General features: G+C 37.0%; 1 protein-coding gene across 2 annotated transcripts in view; it reads right to left on the reverse strand.

Annotated features, from left to right (window-relative positions):
* Window positions 1-387: 387 nt before the first annotated feature.
* Window positions 388-17,383, reverse strand: part of adcy8 (adenylate cyclase 8 (brain)) — a 97,332-nt gene continuing 80,336 nt past the window's right edge. For both annotated transcript variants that reach the window (XM_017699220.2, XM_017699219.2), the window contains 5 exons: window positions 16,386-16,544; window positions 8,928-9,074; window positions 4,110-4,202; window positions 2,534-2,648; window positions 388-1,107 (listed from right to left, as the gene is read on the reverse strand). In XM_017699220.2, coding sequence (XP_017554709.1) covers window positions 620-1,107; window positions 2,534-2,648; window positions 4,110-4,202; window positions 8,928-9,074; window positions 16,386-16,544 — 1,002 coding nt within the window. In that variant the 3' untranslated portion in view covers window positions 388-619. The remainder of the gene's footprint in view (window positions 1,108-2,533; window positions 2,649-4,109; window positions 4,203-8,927; window positions 9,075-16,385; window positions 16,545-17,383) is intronic.

A 17,383-nucleotide genomic window follows, 5' to 3' on the forward strand; every position in this document is an offset into this window, starting at 1 on the left:
CTAAAATATGATACATGATAAACATGATGCGTAACAAATAAGATTAGTGAAAAGAGTCTAGAGTAAATTTATTTTAGCCATAATAAAGAGCACACATTAGCCAAGAGGAAGTACCCTATAAATGATCATTTTGTATATATATTATCTCAAGTAATTTATCGAGTTTGAATAAATCCTAACATAATTTAGTAATCCAAAATCCATGATTCAAAGTCTGAATAACGAATTGTTTTTAAATAGTTTTTTATAGTGGAACTGCAGTTAGCAATTCATTGAAATGCATTGCATTGCACAGCACTGTGTTTAACTCCACTAGACCACAAGAAGGCTCCAATAATCCAGTGTTCTGGAAGAGAACAGCAAATCAGACACACAGCTTCCAGAAGATTTATAAAAAATTAAACCCTTTTATTGTGCCGGAAATACAAAAGAAATACAAAAAAGAAACATGGACAGCAAGAGGGACACTCAGTCAGTTTATCAGACAGTCTTTGGGACAGCTCAGTCTTTCAGTAAGGCGATCTTTGTTGAACGCCCAGTCCTTTTTATCAGGAAAATGTCTGCGATAGCAGTCTTTTAGTTTTTCTGTACTTTAAGTACCTTCTAGAAACTCAACTCTCTAGGCCATTTCATTCTTGTCCGCTGCCATCTCGGTGTGGCTGGTGTCAGGACCCCCAGGTGCCAGCAGGGTGCGGCGGTTATAGTGGCCCTTCATGATGCCTGAGTTGTTGTTTTCGTTGAGGATCTGCTTCTGTTTCTGCCGGTTGAGAGACTGCACAAGGCCGAGCACCACGGCGGCGAGAGAGTACTGCCCCGTGAGCTTGCGTGGCTGCAGGATCAGAGGGTTGGGCTGCACACGGCCCAGCAGGAAGTGCGTGCGGATCTTTCCTTCCTGCTCACTGATGCCCTTCACATAGATCTCGCCACGGTATTCGAAGGCAAAGCCGCGCTCTGTCAGAATGGCGTAAGTTTCTTCAGGGACCTGGATCTTTCCGCTGACCCCGGTGCTGTCCATACGGCTGGCCAGGTTCACTGTCTTCCCCCAGATATCATACTGAGGCTTCTTAGCACCGATCACACCTGCAACAACGGAACCATGGGCCATGCCTGACATAAGAGAGAAGAGGAGAAGACAGAATAAGAGAAAGAAGGAGAACATATAAAGAAACAGGTGAGAAGAAAATAAATGGGAGGAAGAGGAGAAGAGAGCAAAATAGTAAAAAGCAAAACAAGAAAAAAGTTTAAGCTTAATATTCGTCACATTTCCTCATGAGAATCAATGAGTAAAACCCAGGAATACCCAGTATTTTCAACAAAATTTATTTCCTGAAGAATAGAGTCGGTTCCCATGGACAACAGTCTATGTATACTTCGAAAAGAATACTTAAAATATCCTTACAATAGAAAGCAACAGAGATGCTAAAGCACCTGCCCTTCAGTTTCTTTTATAGATGTATTCCAAAAATCAATGTTTTTTCTGTTTTTTTCAAAGTACAGCATATAGTGTCAAAATTATTGTCTATGTTCAGGGATATGGGAAGTCAGGGTGCTAGGTGTTTCAGAATTCTTTATCTGAAAATATATCTGACCTTTAAATAGGGTTAAAACAAACATCTCCAGTTCTGTGTATAATAAAATGCTGAATATCAGTGTGAATGAGGGCATAACACAAGCGATTACCATGCCATACATTAACAAGCTAATTGGAACCCAGCAAGCTTATAAAGTTCATCTAGAAAGAGAGGGAACAGAGAAATCAGGATGTGCATCAGTGCACTGATGTGTCGTTTATGTATATTTGTGTCTACTGTTGTGTCTCGCCACGCTTTAGCATGTTAAGACATTTTGTTTGATGGAAATGATCCATTCTCTTTTTTTTCCAAATGAAAAAAAAGAAAATCATTTTGCAGGACATCACCATCATGTATATGCTGCTTAAAATGTCAGCACAGCCAGTTTAAAGCACCTTCCCACATCCCTGTCCGTGGCATACTGTAAAAAAAGTATTTTCACTATCAAAAAACAGTAAATTTTAATGGTCATTTGTAAAAAGTTAAATGCACACAAAAAAACATTCTTATACTGTATTGTAACCTTGCTCATGTTAATTTACAGAAATATTTTTTTATTGGTTAAATAATTGTTGAAGAAGATATTAATGGTTATTAATGTTATTTAAGTGGTAAAATTCTGAGTCTCAGAATAACTAGTTGAACTAGTGGAATTGTTCAATTACAATAAAAAACAATAATTCTATGAAATTGAGAGACATCAGTTGTTTTTACTATTATTTTATTGTTACTTAGGAGGTTTTATCTGGCATCCTTGCTGCCACATGTTTGACCCTTTATTATAGATTTCTTTTCTACTATGTAATTGACCTAAATCAACTGTATTCTACAGATGTATTAGATAAAAGATTATGTTAATGTTTAAGAAGGTACCTTCTTTTCCTAAAACATTATTCTTTTCAACCTATATGCTAAGGAACTTACTCAACAACTCTCAAAAAGTTTAATGAGTGCGCTCTCACCGATTCGAAGCTGGAAGTTGTTGAAGGAGTGTTTGTTGATCTCCTGGATGCTCTCATTCAGAGCAATGGCGAAGTCAGCCAGAGCACACAGGTGACCCCACTTATCCTCACATTGCTACAGCAACACACACACACACAGACACACACACACCAACATATACATTATCAGGAATCTCACAGTACTAACAAACCACATATATTGTAATAGGCAACTACAGGTGGAAAATACTTGAGTAAAGCTTTATATCCATTTATGACAATTTTGGATATAGAAAATTTCTATAATAAAGGTGGTATTAATCATAAAATAGCAATTGTTATTTCTTGTATGTATAAACCTCCCCTTCCAACTGTCTATATCATGAAAAAAAGAAAAATCTCAAAAGTGATCTATAATGCATAATGCAACCAAACTTGCCAATTGCACTTTGCTGTATTTAAGGAAGATTTGTACTCCCCTCAACTATAATAGAAACTGAGCACTTCTACTTTTACTCAATTACATTTTTCTAAAGAAAACCTATTTTCTACTTCTACTTTACCATGTAGACCTTCAGTATTTATTACAAATGTCTTGCCAATCAGTTGAGTGAATTGATGTATTTGAGTTTATTGTTCTTATTATTAAAACATCCAAACAAAACCATATTAATGTAAAATGAAGCTGCCCACAGCTTGGCTAATTTTGCTAATTAAATGCCACCAAACAATTAAAACTACTTGAGTGTGAATGTAGACATTTTTTTTAACTCTCACTCAAGTACCCATGCTTGGCTCTATACTTCATCCATCATTTGTAATAGGTTACCTAGTACCCATACTTTCACTTAAGTACAGTGTATCTGTACATGACAATATACATTACTATTAATCAGTCTGAAATCACAGATCAAAAGTTTGGAATAAATGTTTTCAGCCTTGTAACCAGTTTGGTTGCACATAAATGTATAAAATGATTCTACTATGCTAGTTCTGTGCAACTTCACAGATTTCAAATGATCAGGAAGGAAATGTGATAAAAAATGAAAATGAAATGTTATATGTGTCCAGAATCATGATCAGAAAACTGAGAATGAAGTTAATAACAATGTACAATTAATAAAATTAAAATAATTACTGTGTTTAATACAATGAATAAAATCATTATCAAGAATGCCTCATATTCCAATTAAGTCAGATTTCATTGCAGATAACTTAACAAAGAATGACTGTATATAATTGCAGTGCATTATTTATCTTCTATCTTCTTGCTGTTTGTCAAAATCTTGAAATACTAAACCAACATATTGCTGTTGTCAGAAGAAAACCTCTCAATTTCTGATGCTTTTCAGTTTTTCACATACTTTTCACAGAAAGAAACTGTTGCTCTCTACATCATATGTAAATTTCATGATCAATAAACTAAAAGAAATGGTCCAAAATTACTTGGAAAAATGTTTGGTTCCATTGACTTAGATTAAAAGTAAAGTATGTTTTTTCCTTCTCCTTTAAAGTTACCATTTCGGAGATACAAGGTTTTCTTCCGACAACAGTGAAATATCTTTAGTATGTAGGAGTGTGCATATGTGTATTTTACCTGTTTTTCTGGTGACAGACCAGACACTGTCATATATGTGCTGCCAATAGTTTTAATTTTCTCAATGTCCTGAAAACGATCTTCCCCCAGCAGCTGTGGAGAGAGAGGGAGAGAGAGAGAGAGAGAGAGAGAGAGGGAGAGACAGAGACAGAGAGTAAGAGCAAAAAGAGAGTGCAGAGAGAGAAAAAAGGAAATTGAGTGAAGTACAGAGAAATTATCTAGATCAAACTCTATAGCAGGAGCTACTGCTATGCAATATATTACATGAGCCTGTGCAGTGGTATTGATGTTATAGAGCAGCACTGATTTTTTATTTTTGTAGTAACAAAACTGCAATATGAGTTATTTGTTGAGTGCTTTACACTGTTTTGAAAGAATACAAAATACAAATAAAAATACAAAGCTAAATTAATAGGATGTTTCCTGCCTGGTTAACTTTTAACACTGTGTAAGGTTCCTTTTGGTGTAAATTTAAAAGAAGACAAAATAAAACAGCCCAGTCACAAAAAAAAAAAAAACAGGCTATGTTCAGGCAGGATTGTAAGATGTCTGTAAGCACCTGAGTAGTAGCTGTCAGGAAGTGTGGGGTCTTTAACTTTATTAATGATAACTTAAATATCATCTGATATCATGATAGTACAGCCCCAATTCCAATGAAGTTGGGACGTTGTGTAAAACAGAAATAAAAGCAGAATACGATGATTTGCAAATCCTTTTCAACCTACATTCAGTTGAATACACTACAAAGACAACATATTTAATGTTCAAACGGATAAACTTTATTGTTTGTTGCAAATATTGACTCATTTTGAATTTGATGCCTGTAACATGTTCCAAAGAAGTTGGGAGGGTGGCATGTTTACCACTGTGTTACATCACCTTTCCTTTTTAACAACACTCAATAAGCGTTTGGGAACTGAGGACACTAATTGTTGAAGCTTTGTAGGTGGAATTATTTTCCATTCTTGCTTGATGTACAACTTCAGTTGCTCAACAGTCCGGGGTCTCCATTGTTTCATAATGTGCCACACGTTTTCAATGGGAGACAGGTCTGGACTGCAGGCAGGCCAGTCTAGTACCCGTCTAGTACCTCTTTTACTACAAAGCCATGCTGTTGTAACACGTGCAGAATGTGGCTTGGCATTGTCTTGCTGAAATAAGCAGGGATGTCCCTGAAAAAGATGTTGCTTGGATGGCAGCATATGTTGGGATGTGTAATGGCAGCATATGTTGGGACAGATGTGTATCTAACCCATGCCATGGGCACTAACACACCCCAATACCATCAGAGATGCTGGCTTTTGAACTTTGCACTGATAACAATGCGGACAGTCCTTTTCCTCTTTGGCCCGGAGGACACGACGTCCATGATTTCCAAAAACAATTTGAAATGTGGACTCATCAGACCACAGGACACTTTTCCACTTTGCGTCAGTCCATCTCAGATGAGCTCGGGCCCAGAGAAGCCGGCGGTGTTTCTGGGTGTTGTTGATCTATGGCTTTCGCTTTGCATGGCAGAGTTTTAACTTGCACTTGTAGATGGAGCGACGAACTGTGTTCACTGAGAATGGTTTTCTGAAGTGTTCCTGAGCCCATGTGGTAATATCCGTTACAGAATGATGTCGGTTTTTAATGCAGTGCCGCCTGAGGGATCGAAGGTCACGGGCATTCAATTAGATTTTTTGCCTTGCCGCTTACTAGCAGAGATTTCTCCAGATTCTCTGAATCTTTTGATGATAATATGGACTGTAGATGATGAAATCCCTAAATTCCTTGCAATTGCACATTGAGAAACATTGTTCTCAACAATGCTGTTCACAAAGTGGTGAACCTCGCCCCATCCTTGCTTGTGAATGACTGAGCCTTTCAGGGATGCTCCCTTTATACCCAATCATGACATTCACCTGTTTCCAATTAACCTGTTCACCTGTGGAATGTTCCAAGCAGGTGTTTTTAGAGCATTCCTCAACTTTCCCAGTCTTTTGTTGCCCCTGTCCCAACTTCTTTGGAAAGTGTTGCAGGAATTAAATTCAAAATGAGTGAATATTTGCAAAAAGCAATATTTTATTATTAATTATTTTATTATTATTATTATTTATTATTATTATTTAATTATTAATAGCAAATAAGTTTATCCGTTTGAAATATCTTGTCTTTGTAGTCTATTCAATTGATTATAGGTTGAAACAGATTTGCAAATCATCGTATTCTGTTTTTATTTATGTTTTACACAACGTCCCAACTTCATTGGAATTGGGGTTGTACACTGTAAGAAAGAAATGGTTCTATATAAAACTATGAACACTCAAAGAAGCCCTTGCATGATTAAAGGGTTCTTTGCATCGTGGGTTTTTCAGATTGATGGAGAATGTACTGTATACGTTCTATATAGAGCCTTTTTGAAAAGAGTTCTATAGTGCACCAAAATGGCTCTTCTATTTTCATGCTTGTAATACTAAAAGAACCCTTTCTGGTGCCATACAGAACTTTTTTTAATAAAGGTTCTATACAAGACCATCTATAGCATATCTCCATCTGAAGAACTCTTTCATGATGCAAGAACCCTTAATCACGCAAAGGGTTCTTTGGGTGGTCACATTTCTAAATAGACCCATTTTCTTTACTAAAGAATGTCCATTGGAAGACACTGTCATCCAGAATGACCGATGTTACTGAGGTAACATGATACTAGGAATCTTGCCCAAGCATAATAATGATAATATGCATGATAATAAGACATCACCATTCTGGTTTTCAGTTTAGCATAGCAGGTAATGCCTCCACCTGGAGTTTTTCATCCCTGCCCAGGCAAACACATCCTTGTTGCACCAATAAGCATCATTAAATTAGGGTACTAATGCTGCATTGACTTACCTTTGTACAGCCGTTAGACTGGAAGCCACTCTGGATAAAAGCATCTGCCAAATGCTGTAATGGGCTAATTTTTTGCTTTTCTAAAAAAACTGAGTGATGTTGTCAGCCTAACTTTGGATAAATAAAAAAATCTATGTTGGTAAAACAAATTAATATTAGTAAGAATACAAAAGCAGCGTTTGAGAAAGCTCAAAAATCTTACTGTAAATTAAAAGTGTGTGTTCTCAATAGCTTTTTTACAGTGTATGATATACTTGGAAAATATAATACTGAATTTTATCAAGACCAGCACTAGCAGGATTCATGGGATGTATGAATTCTTGGTAAACCCTCTTAACCTATAGCTATATTCAACAGCGCACTCCTCTAGAGTTGGAGAATGCCACTGCTGTTGAGAGAGACCACTCTATCCTGACCTCACTACCAGCCACAGATACAAACAACTCATCTCTGTCCTCCACAGCTCTCTATACAGCACATAATGCACAGCCTGTCACTGTACTACACTTGAGGCTTATTCGCAGGGACTGGACTTTGGGTCTTTTCTTTTTCTCCTTCTAGAACAAAGGTTATGTTCATTTGTGATGTTTTTCTCAACCTAACATTTTAATTGCCAATTTTCAGGTACTTCAGAACTACAAAAGTAAAGGCACAAGGAGCAAAATATAGGAAGAAATAAATGCCTGAAGTTTAAAAGAAATGCTACAAAAATTACCTGAATTATGTATGATTACTTTCAGTTATACAAGTAAAAGTAAAATTTGAATAATCTTCTAGTGTGCTAGTTAAGAAAATAAATATCATTAAAAGATTGACAGTGACATATTTTGCTGTTTTGGCTCTGTATTTTAGCACCCTGTGTTTAAAATATGACAATGCCTGGAGGTTAATGTGCAGATTGTCAGCTTTAATTAGAGGTCATGTACATCAATATGACAACAATATTGTGCAAAAGTCAGACCACCCTTCATTTATTTAACTTCAAGTCAAAACAGCTATAAAGTACAGAAAATACTGAAAACAGTTGTTGACACTTCTGTGTAATTTTCTGTTACCTGTTCTGTTTTCATATTTTTTATGATAAAAAAATAACTTGCTGTTTGACTTACTAAGGATAAGACAAACAGCAAAACCCCCGAATATCCAGTTTGTGCATAACTGCATATTGATGTTAGTGCCCCTCCACCTATTGGGTGTTTTTTTATGCTCTCAATATCCAGAGTTTGTATGACAAAATTACTATAGTATGATAAAATTAATGTTCATTTGTCAGCCTACTTTTTTGTCCCAAAATAGGGGAACTATGAAAAAAAACCTCTGGTATGTCTATATACTTTCAGAAAAATGGTATGAAACTATCACTGGGGTGACTCTCAGAACCTTTAGTCAGGGAGAATAATTATACATTTAGTCAAGGAGCATAATCCATTGAAATTGTATTGACTCCACACATCCTGTCTTGTCTCCAGGCTTTTTATTTTTTTGTCCTGTTTTAAACCATTTGATTATAAAAGGTATAAATATGTACTTTTCCACTGGAAAAAAAAATATTTAAGGTGTACAACTGAACCTTAAAACATTGTTGTACCATTGTTGTACCTTTAAGGGTGCATTAACATTGTTTGTACCTTGATGAATTAAATAATTTACCTGTACAGTGCATTTATTTCTAACGGTGAATGGGTCATCAAATAAGCTGGACTATAGACATTTTGTCATTGTCCAGTTGAGTGTACAGAGTGTATAGACAAAAACATCATTGTTTGCCAAAGTTTTCTGTAAAATTTACCCAACATTGCAACAGTAGCTACAAAACAACATATTTGTGGCTGAAGCATGGATCAGTCAGTTTGCACTGTAGTAAGGTTTATTTAGAATATTTTTAAATTTAGGTTCCTTTGTTAAGGCTGTCTGTGTCTTGGCGTATGTGCGCTCAGTCCTGACCTCATCAAAGTCGGCGATGATCTCGTTGAGCAGCCGTAGACACTCAACTCCCTGATTGTTCATTTCAGTCTGAGAATAAAAATCAGCAAAGCCAGGAATAGAGGCGAACATCACTCCAACCGCATCATAGGACTGAGAATACAACTCCTACATACAGAGAGAGAGAGAGAGAGAGAGAGAGAGAGAGAGAATGTTAAAAAGGAGTGAGAAAATACAGAAACATACAAACAGAAAGAGGTGTGTACTGTTTTTGAAGAATATACTTGCCAACAGTCACATGCTAAATGTTTGTCCAATAACATTGATTTTCTAAGATTTCTGCACATTTTAATGCACAATTACTGTTTATTTGCTGAATTTAACCAATTGAGGACAAAATAAAACATAACATACAGCCTTTGCAAAAGTTAAGGTACATCCAGAATGTTAAACTCAGCTGATAAACAGAAACTGTGCACTGAAATTTTCTGAAAAATGTCTGAAAAATAAAATTTGACCAAACTTATTTTACTGTCTTTTGTCATATACTCTGGCACACGTTATTATAAAATCACAGAACACTAGGGAATTCAAACTTTTGCACATGAACTCTCTGATGAGGGTTAACTGATGGCCTTTTGAAGGGTAGGCTAGATTCCTGATTAGGACAGTTCCATAGGCATCTGTTCCAATCAAGAATCAGCTGACACAAATCTCCCTGTCAAAGAGTGGTGATTGGCCTCTTTGACAGGGAGATTTGTGTTAGTCATAGAGCATTCGCACTCAGGGATGGTGGGGACATTGAGGACATGTCCCCACCACTTTTTAACATTCAAAATTTTGTCACCAGTACTTTTTTATATAGAAGCATAGTCCAGAAACCTGTTCAAAGGTTTAAAAAAGTCCATACAGAAATGAGTTTTAGCATTACATTGACATAAAGGTTCTGCCGGTTATGTTAAGTGCATAATAATACAATAAATACATAAAAGACAAAACATAAAAACTGCTCTTTTACTGTGTGTGCTGAGTTAAGAGGAATAGCAGCTAAACACATTTCTTTTCTGACCAGGGTAACAGCAGTATAACGATACATATAACAGATTATTAAGACAAATATAACTATATTCTCTGGCCACCAACATGCTTATATGACAGTGTATGATGTAGTCCTATATTTAATAACATAGCCACAGCTAATTAGAGTAGTAGCAGCCAATGTGAAGCCTAAACTGTATCTGTACTTTTGTCTATTTGTATAGATAAAAGTATGTCACACAGAGTCAGAAACCATGTAACAGAACTCATACACTCACAGAAATCTCAGAAGAGTCATGGGATATAGAATTATTTTTTTAAGACAGGGAAAAGACCTTCATAGAAGACATAATGATTTCTGGGCACTAAAAAATACATGGCTTTTGTTTTTAGTTAAATTTTATGTAATATAATCATTCTTCCATTTACATTCTGCAAGTGTTATAGTAATAACATTGTTTCATTGTTTTAGATGTAAACAAAAGGGTTGCATTCTTGAAATGGCCAGGAGAAATTAGACCAATCATTAACTGTGTTTCATTGGTATGTTGTAAGACATACCAAAGCGAGCTCTCCAACTGGTTAGGTCATCGAGAGATGAAGAGAAGTCCTAACTCGTCACCTAACCATCAGCATAATTGCAAAGTGACAGAGCAATCTGTTAATCATGTTTTGATTTCCAATAGCCAGGTCCAAATTTGTGAGAAAAAATGTCACTTGAGGCCTTCTGGAAGCCCTAGACTGCGAATATGAGCCACAATCCAATCAGTGGTTTGTCAGAAATGAAAAACAGCAACGGCAGCTCTATAACAGAGCTTACCACTCAAAGAGTGGGTGTGAAATTGTTACAGGGTAAACTGCATGTTAATATGTCCTGTCACAAGCATCAAGTAAAACATGGAAGGCCTTTTAGAATGTCTTTAAATGTCTGTGTTTAAGTTGGAATGGCAAAAAAATGTCAATGTGCATTGCTGTTAGCTTAGCACTAACAAATTACTACAATTGGGCTGTTAGCAGAAATGAGCATCATCATGATATTTTTCCTTGTGTTTTAATATGTATGGGCTGATTTGAAGGCATGTCTCTAATAGTCATGTTTCCCACTGGGAAAAGTGCTGGAAAAACCTTGGAAAATTCTGACTCTCACTAAATCCCTCTCCTGTCATTATGGATTTGGTTGGGACTACAATCACTGAGAAAGCCTAATAAATACATTATGTCCCCTCCCTGTGTGAAACTAATCCAAATAGGACTTAAGTAACTCATTTCACTGACTAAAGAGTATAGATTTTTATTGCTCACTCACTGAATTAGGCATCATATGCAGCTAATTGATGCCTAATTCAGTGAGCAATAAAAATATGTGACATATGAATAATAAGTCGCTCTGGATAAGAGCGTCAGCCAAATGCCGTAAATGTAATGTAATGTAAAAAATGTAATATTTAAATAACATAGGTCTTTTTTTCATCTCAGAACTTATTTATATATATGGTAAGTGCTTATGGTATATAGTAAGGGTAGTGCTGGGTGGTACGGATAAAATTCAATATTATTGCATTTTAAAATATATCCCAGCATTACAGTGTCATATTATTTTTTTTAACCCAATTTTCTCCCCAATTTAGTGGTTTCCAATTCCACCCGCTAGTTAGGACTCCCCCGATCACACAATGCTATCAACGCTAGGAGGGTGAAGGCTAACACAGGTTTCCTCCGAGGCCTGTGAAACCAATCACTGCTTCTTTTCAAACTTCTGCTCACACAACGTGTGAGAAGATCACACTTATTATTTTCAGACTAGCTAATAGAATGTTTGCACATTTGGCACTTGCTTTCGAAAATAGCCTAGCTTCTGCTGACTACCGTTGCCATCTTACAACTGATTACAAACAGAACCTAATAGAACAGTCATAAATGTGCTGAATTTTGTGACAACACAAAAGCAATAAATTAAAAACAGCTAAATTTTCAGCTCAGTTTCCATGTATGTGTTGGATGGAATGGGAAGTGAATGATACATTTTACTATGTCAAACTCTTAGTTGGGTCAATAGGACTGGGATTAGGAATCTCTGAATTACAGTGTATGTTTGCATGCGTTATTACTGCAGCTGACCACCAGAGGGCAGTGCTTATCCACCACAAATTTCACAGCTCTCAGTCCCCAAATCAAAATCATACTTTACCAGTCAGAAGCCCCTGCCCTCTCCACACATACACTCAGTGGGCTTGGCAAAGCTTCTGATAAAAGAGCCATGGGAATAAATAACTGTTTTGACACAGCAGTGAATATATAAACACAGCAACAGTGTCCTTCGCCTGAGGCAAATTTATAGGTGTTGTGTGTGTGTGAGTTGACATGTCTATTGCTTTCATGTGTGTGTACACGTATGCACACACACCGTGTGTAAATACACATGGGCTTCAGATCACATTTCTTTGCCTTTATGACACTAGTGCTGACTCATGCAGCTCACAACGGCAGGCTGACGCAAGTTACTCCACACACACACACACACACACAAACACACACACACACACACACACACAAAGTACATTTAGTGTCCCAGTCACAGTTAAAGCTTATCCTTGTATGTCCCCTGCCTATAAGTGGATGTGACAATGCACTCATGCAAACACAGACATACAAACACAATACACACAATACAAACACAATGCACACACAAAAAGAAAATACAGGCAGTCTAGATCCAAGAAGCTGTGCAATATAGGGAGAGGAATATGAATATATTCTAGGGATGCACCGATATACTGTAAGCTGATGCTAATATCCGATATTTTCCATATACATTACGGTTGGGACCTGCTATTGATTTTTTTTACAATGGCCATGAAATCAACACATAGAATTTACACTTTTCTTTTTTCCATTTTGTTTGAATAAGCATTCTGCACAGGATCTGAAACTCCAGTCCCGGTGGTACATCAATTACACATGCAGTAGGGACAGCTGATATCAATTATGATACTTCTAACATCAGGAATTCTTTGACTCAAAGACATTGTGCTAAAAATCATTCAACACCAACTCAAAAGTGTTGTATGTGTGTTCATTAAAAGCATTACAAAGCATTATAAAAGGAGTACATGAACAACAAGGCTGTGATAGATGTCTTTAGTGTTTTAACAATATACTTTCTAAAAAAAGTTTGCACTCTGTGTGAAAGGCTGTTTGTCGCCCATTCAGGCACAAATGTACTGTGTTTTTGCTTACCATCCCAGCCCTACATATCTGTTGATGCTGATGCTGATACATAAACATTTGTGAAACATGGAAACGGGGAGTACATCTACCCAGATTAGCATTATGGAGAAATATAATATTTACTTCTGAAGGTTTCAAAGGCAGTAAAATAAATAAAATGCAGACCTTTTAGTGCAGTAAGCCAGTGTCAATACTTTGCTCTTCTGAATTACAGTAAATGTGTCAACAAGTATCAGTTTGAAATGTAAACGTAAGTATAATGCTGCTTTTCTTTAGGTGTTTATTGCAGATACAGTTATCCTTGTGCATCCCTAATACATGAAGTGTAAATAATCATACATTTTACACAATATAATTATTGTAAGTTACTATATATATATATACATGAAGAACTCATTTGCAAAAACCCATAAACCCCATTTAAAAAAATCAAGCTGATTGTTGTTATTCTTAACACAAAGCACATTCTGAGCCCTAAATATGTTCAATCACAAAACCTACTACAGTCTATTGTCAATGCACTGCAAGTTTATGATTTATTGCAGAAACAGTGAAACGCCAGTGCCATTCAGTGAATCTGCATGCAGTATTTGGGTCAGTAGATGCAACACTGCCATGAACTGTTTTAGGCAAAATATGGCTCCCATCACCCTACAATGTGCAGTATGTAGGTCTTAAAATCGTGTCTACTGCATCTAAACAGAGCACAGTATGTCTAATAAAGAACCACACCTGCCATGTGGGCACATGTGTGTTAAAGCCAAAATATCTTAACTCACATAGTGCACTATATAGGAAACCGTGAGACATGTGACATTCAGCCTTTTGATTTTCCAAGATATGATCTTACAGATGTTTAGTATTGCCCATTAATTGGCTGTTGCAATTTTCAGCACTTTACCTACTTATTTATGTTAAAAAATGTTGAATGTTGTACTTAGAAGATTAATTAAATGGCTTTGTTCAACTCTGAAATATCAAATTACCATTGGAGTTATTTGCTATATATATGATGACAGAGAGAGAGAGAGAGAGAGAGAGAGAGAGATAAAGAGATGTATGAGACAATAGACAGCGGAAAAGGAGATAAAGAGATACAGAAACATAGATGAAAAAAGGCAAATGGAAATACACAGAGAGAGAGAAATGTAGATAGAATGATATAGAGACAGCAATGGAGAGAAAGGCAGCCCTTGAAACTACATCAGAGGTTGTTTCTCTCTCTTCTTCAGAAATCCTCTAGTTCCTTCGTAGTTGAGACTGACAGCGTGTTATTAGTGTCAAACCAAACGCCATGACACATACTCTTCTCCCCTTCTGTGTAAGTGTGTGTCTTAGGGTGGGACTATTGAAAGGGGGGTATTTGTGAGCACATTGTTCTCAGAATAATAACAACTGACAAAGAGAGAGAGGGAGACAAAATGTCTCTCTGTCAATCTTACTGCGACCCTAAACACACACACATGCACGCACACACACACACACACACACACACACACACACACACACACACACACACACACACACACACACACACACTTTCTCCTGGAAGAGAGTTCAAACATCTGAATTAGACCTTTGCTTTCTGACCGTCAGAAAAACACAGAACAGTGTGAGTGATTTCTCAAAGTTTCTTTAACTGCCACACAATGACAGTGAAGGTGTTTGTATTCTGTACAGTTGTGTGTTTGTATCCACAATAGCCAACAAACAATACAAAAAACAATAAAGGGCTCCCAAGTGGCATAACCGTATTGGCTATCATTAATTGGCACCTATCATCAGTAAATTCTAGAAGCAATAGTTCAATCTCTGGTGATGCCACAGGGAGTCCAAAAGAGCATAATTGGTTTCGTTTACTCTGGGTGGGTAGGATGGCAGGATGCAGTGGTGTATCTAGATTCTTATGAGACCTAGTGCAAAAGAAAATCGATGACCCCTTAATACAATAATTATTTTCATTTATAAAAAAAGAAATATTATTTGCTTGTTTACTCGCTATTGTTATGTTTTAACCAAGCTGATGCTCTCAAAACATGCCATTCCACCCACTAGCATCTAACATTATAGGGGGCTTGTTGTCATGCCTATGGCCTGCTGTCTACCCTAATCGGTCAGCACCATGCTAGCCAACACAGGTTAGTTAGCTAATGTAACAGAACTGCCAGTTAGTGTTCTTCTCAAGGCATTTTGAAGATTGGAGTTCACGGCACTTCAGAAAGACTCAGCGGCACTTCTCTTGTCACTTGGCTTGAAGGAGCCTGAAGGAGGCTTGAGCTAGCCTTCACCTTCACAGCTCAGGAGCATTGTGTGACAGGAGACCTAACCAGTGAACTGCTGAATGCATGAAGGTGTAATGTATATGATTGTATATATGTATGTATGCAAAACATAAGCCCCCACTGTTCTATTGTGAACAGTTTGTTTGGAAGGAATATATGGATAAATAATCATAAAACTTTGCAACAGACAGTGATTTTCATTGTACATTCACATTTTTAAATGTAGTGACAGCAGTGAGGTATTTGTAAGTGTATTGTTGTGAAACTGTAGAGGCATTCTGAATAAACATATAAATGGAAAAAGATGACCTAACTAGCAATTGACCACTGACTATTGACTAAATAGGAAAGAAAGAGTAGGTAGAAAAAAAGAAACAACAAAATGCAAGACAAGACAAGAGGCACAAAACAGGAAGAAATCATAAAGTGTGCAAAACTATATGACAATGTATGTGGACACCCCTACTCATTATTGAGTTCAGGTGTTTCAGGCACACCCAATACTAATAGGTGTATAAAACCAAGCACATAGTCATACAATTTCCAAACTCAAACACTGGCAATAGAATGGATCATACATAAGAGTTGAGTGACATGGCACTGTTATGCCACCTTTGTCACAAGTCAGTTTGTGAAATTGTGTAAAAGCAATGACAACTCTTCTTTCATGAAATGGGTTTCCATGGCCAAGCAGATGCACACAACATCATAAGATCACTATGCACAATGCCAAGTCACAAAGGACAGCTTCATATTAATGCCTGGTTTTGAAAACAGATGTCAATATGCCCATTGAGGTGTGATAATCAGGTGTCCACACCAGGCCATATAATGTATATAGTAATATGTATGTAGTAAGCACACACTTATAAGTAATGACATGCCAAGTGAGTTCTGTGTATGTGGGCAGGGTGTGAGAATGTGTAAGGACCTCATTGTCTCTGTCCTTCTCAAGGAAGTGACGTGCGACGTGGCTGGGCAGGATGTTACGCAACATGTTCTCATTGTGTTCCCTCAACTCTCGCATTTCATTGATCTCCTCCTTCGCCTGAACGCGCCACAGGAAATCCAGTCGTGCTGTATACTCCAGCTATGGAGAGAAAGTAAAACGAACAGAGAGAGAGTGAAACATAAAATAACACACTCCATCAACCTTATTAGGCACTCTTACAATGTATTCTGTGTATTGCACAATGTATTTTCAATGTACTCCTATAATGTGTGTTCTGTAGTCAGAAACCGATCACTGATGAAAAACTAGAGGATAACTGACACATATTGTGCATCAACAGATGAGCTTTCATTTCTAACTGTACACAAGTAAGGTGGAGTCACAATGTAGGTGTTTGTAATAGGTGGTATGTAAGTTTCTAAGTGGTATGTAAGTGTCTTAGTGGCTGAGACCAAACCCTAAAAACATATATACCAAACCCCAAAAATATATATATACTGTATATTTGGTGGATGCCTGAAGAACACTACCTACCACAATCCGTAGTGCCAACTATATCACGATAGAGGAGGGATAATGATCTGGGCTGTTTTTAGGGTTTGGTCTCAGCCACTTACGTATGTCTAAGACACATACCACTTAGAAACTTACATACCACCTATTACAAACACCTACATTGTGACTCCACCTTGCTGGTGTACAGTTAGAAATGATATATGGAAATATATATATATATATATATATAGACATATAGATAGATATAGGAGACAAGTGAATTCCAATGTGGTACCATGATAGGATGCCACCTGTGCAAGTCCAGTTGTGAAATTTCCTCGCTACGAAGTTTTCCACAGTTATCTGTCAATGGTATTATAACAAAGTGGATGCAATTGGGAAGGACAGCAACTCAGCCACAAAGTGGTAAGCCTCGTACAATGACAGAGCGGGGTCAACGGATGTTGAGGTGCATAGTGTGC

This window comes from Pygocentrus nattereri, chromosome 19 (genome assembly GCF_015220715.1).
Source record: "Pygocentrus nattereri isolate fPygNat1 chromosome 19, fPygNat1.pri, whole genome shotgun sequence".
Classification (NCBI taxonomy): Eukaryota; Metazoa; Chordata; class Actinopteri; order Characiformes; family Serrasalmidae; genus Pygocentrus; species Pygocentrus nattereri.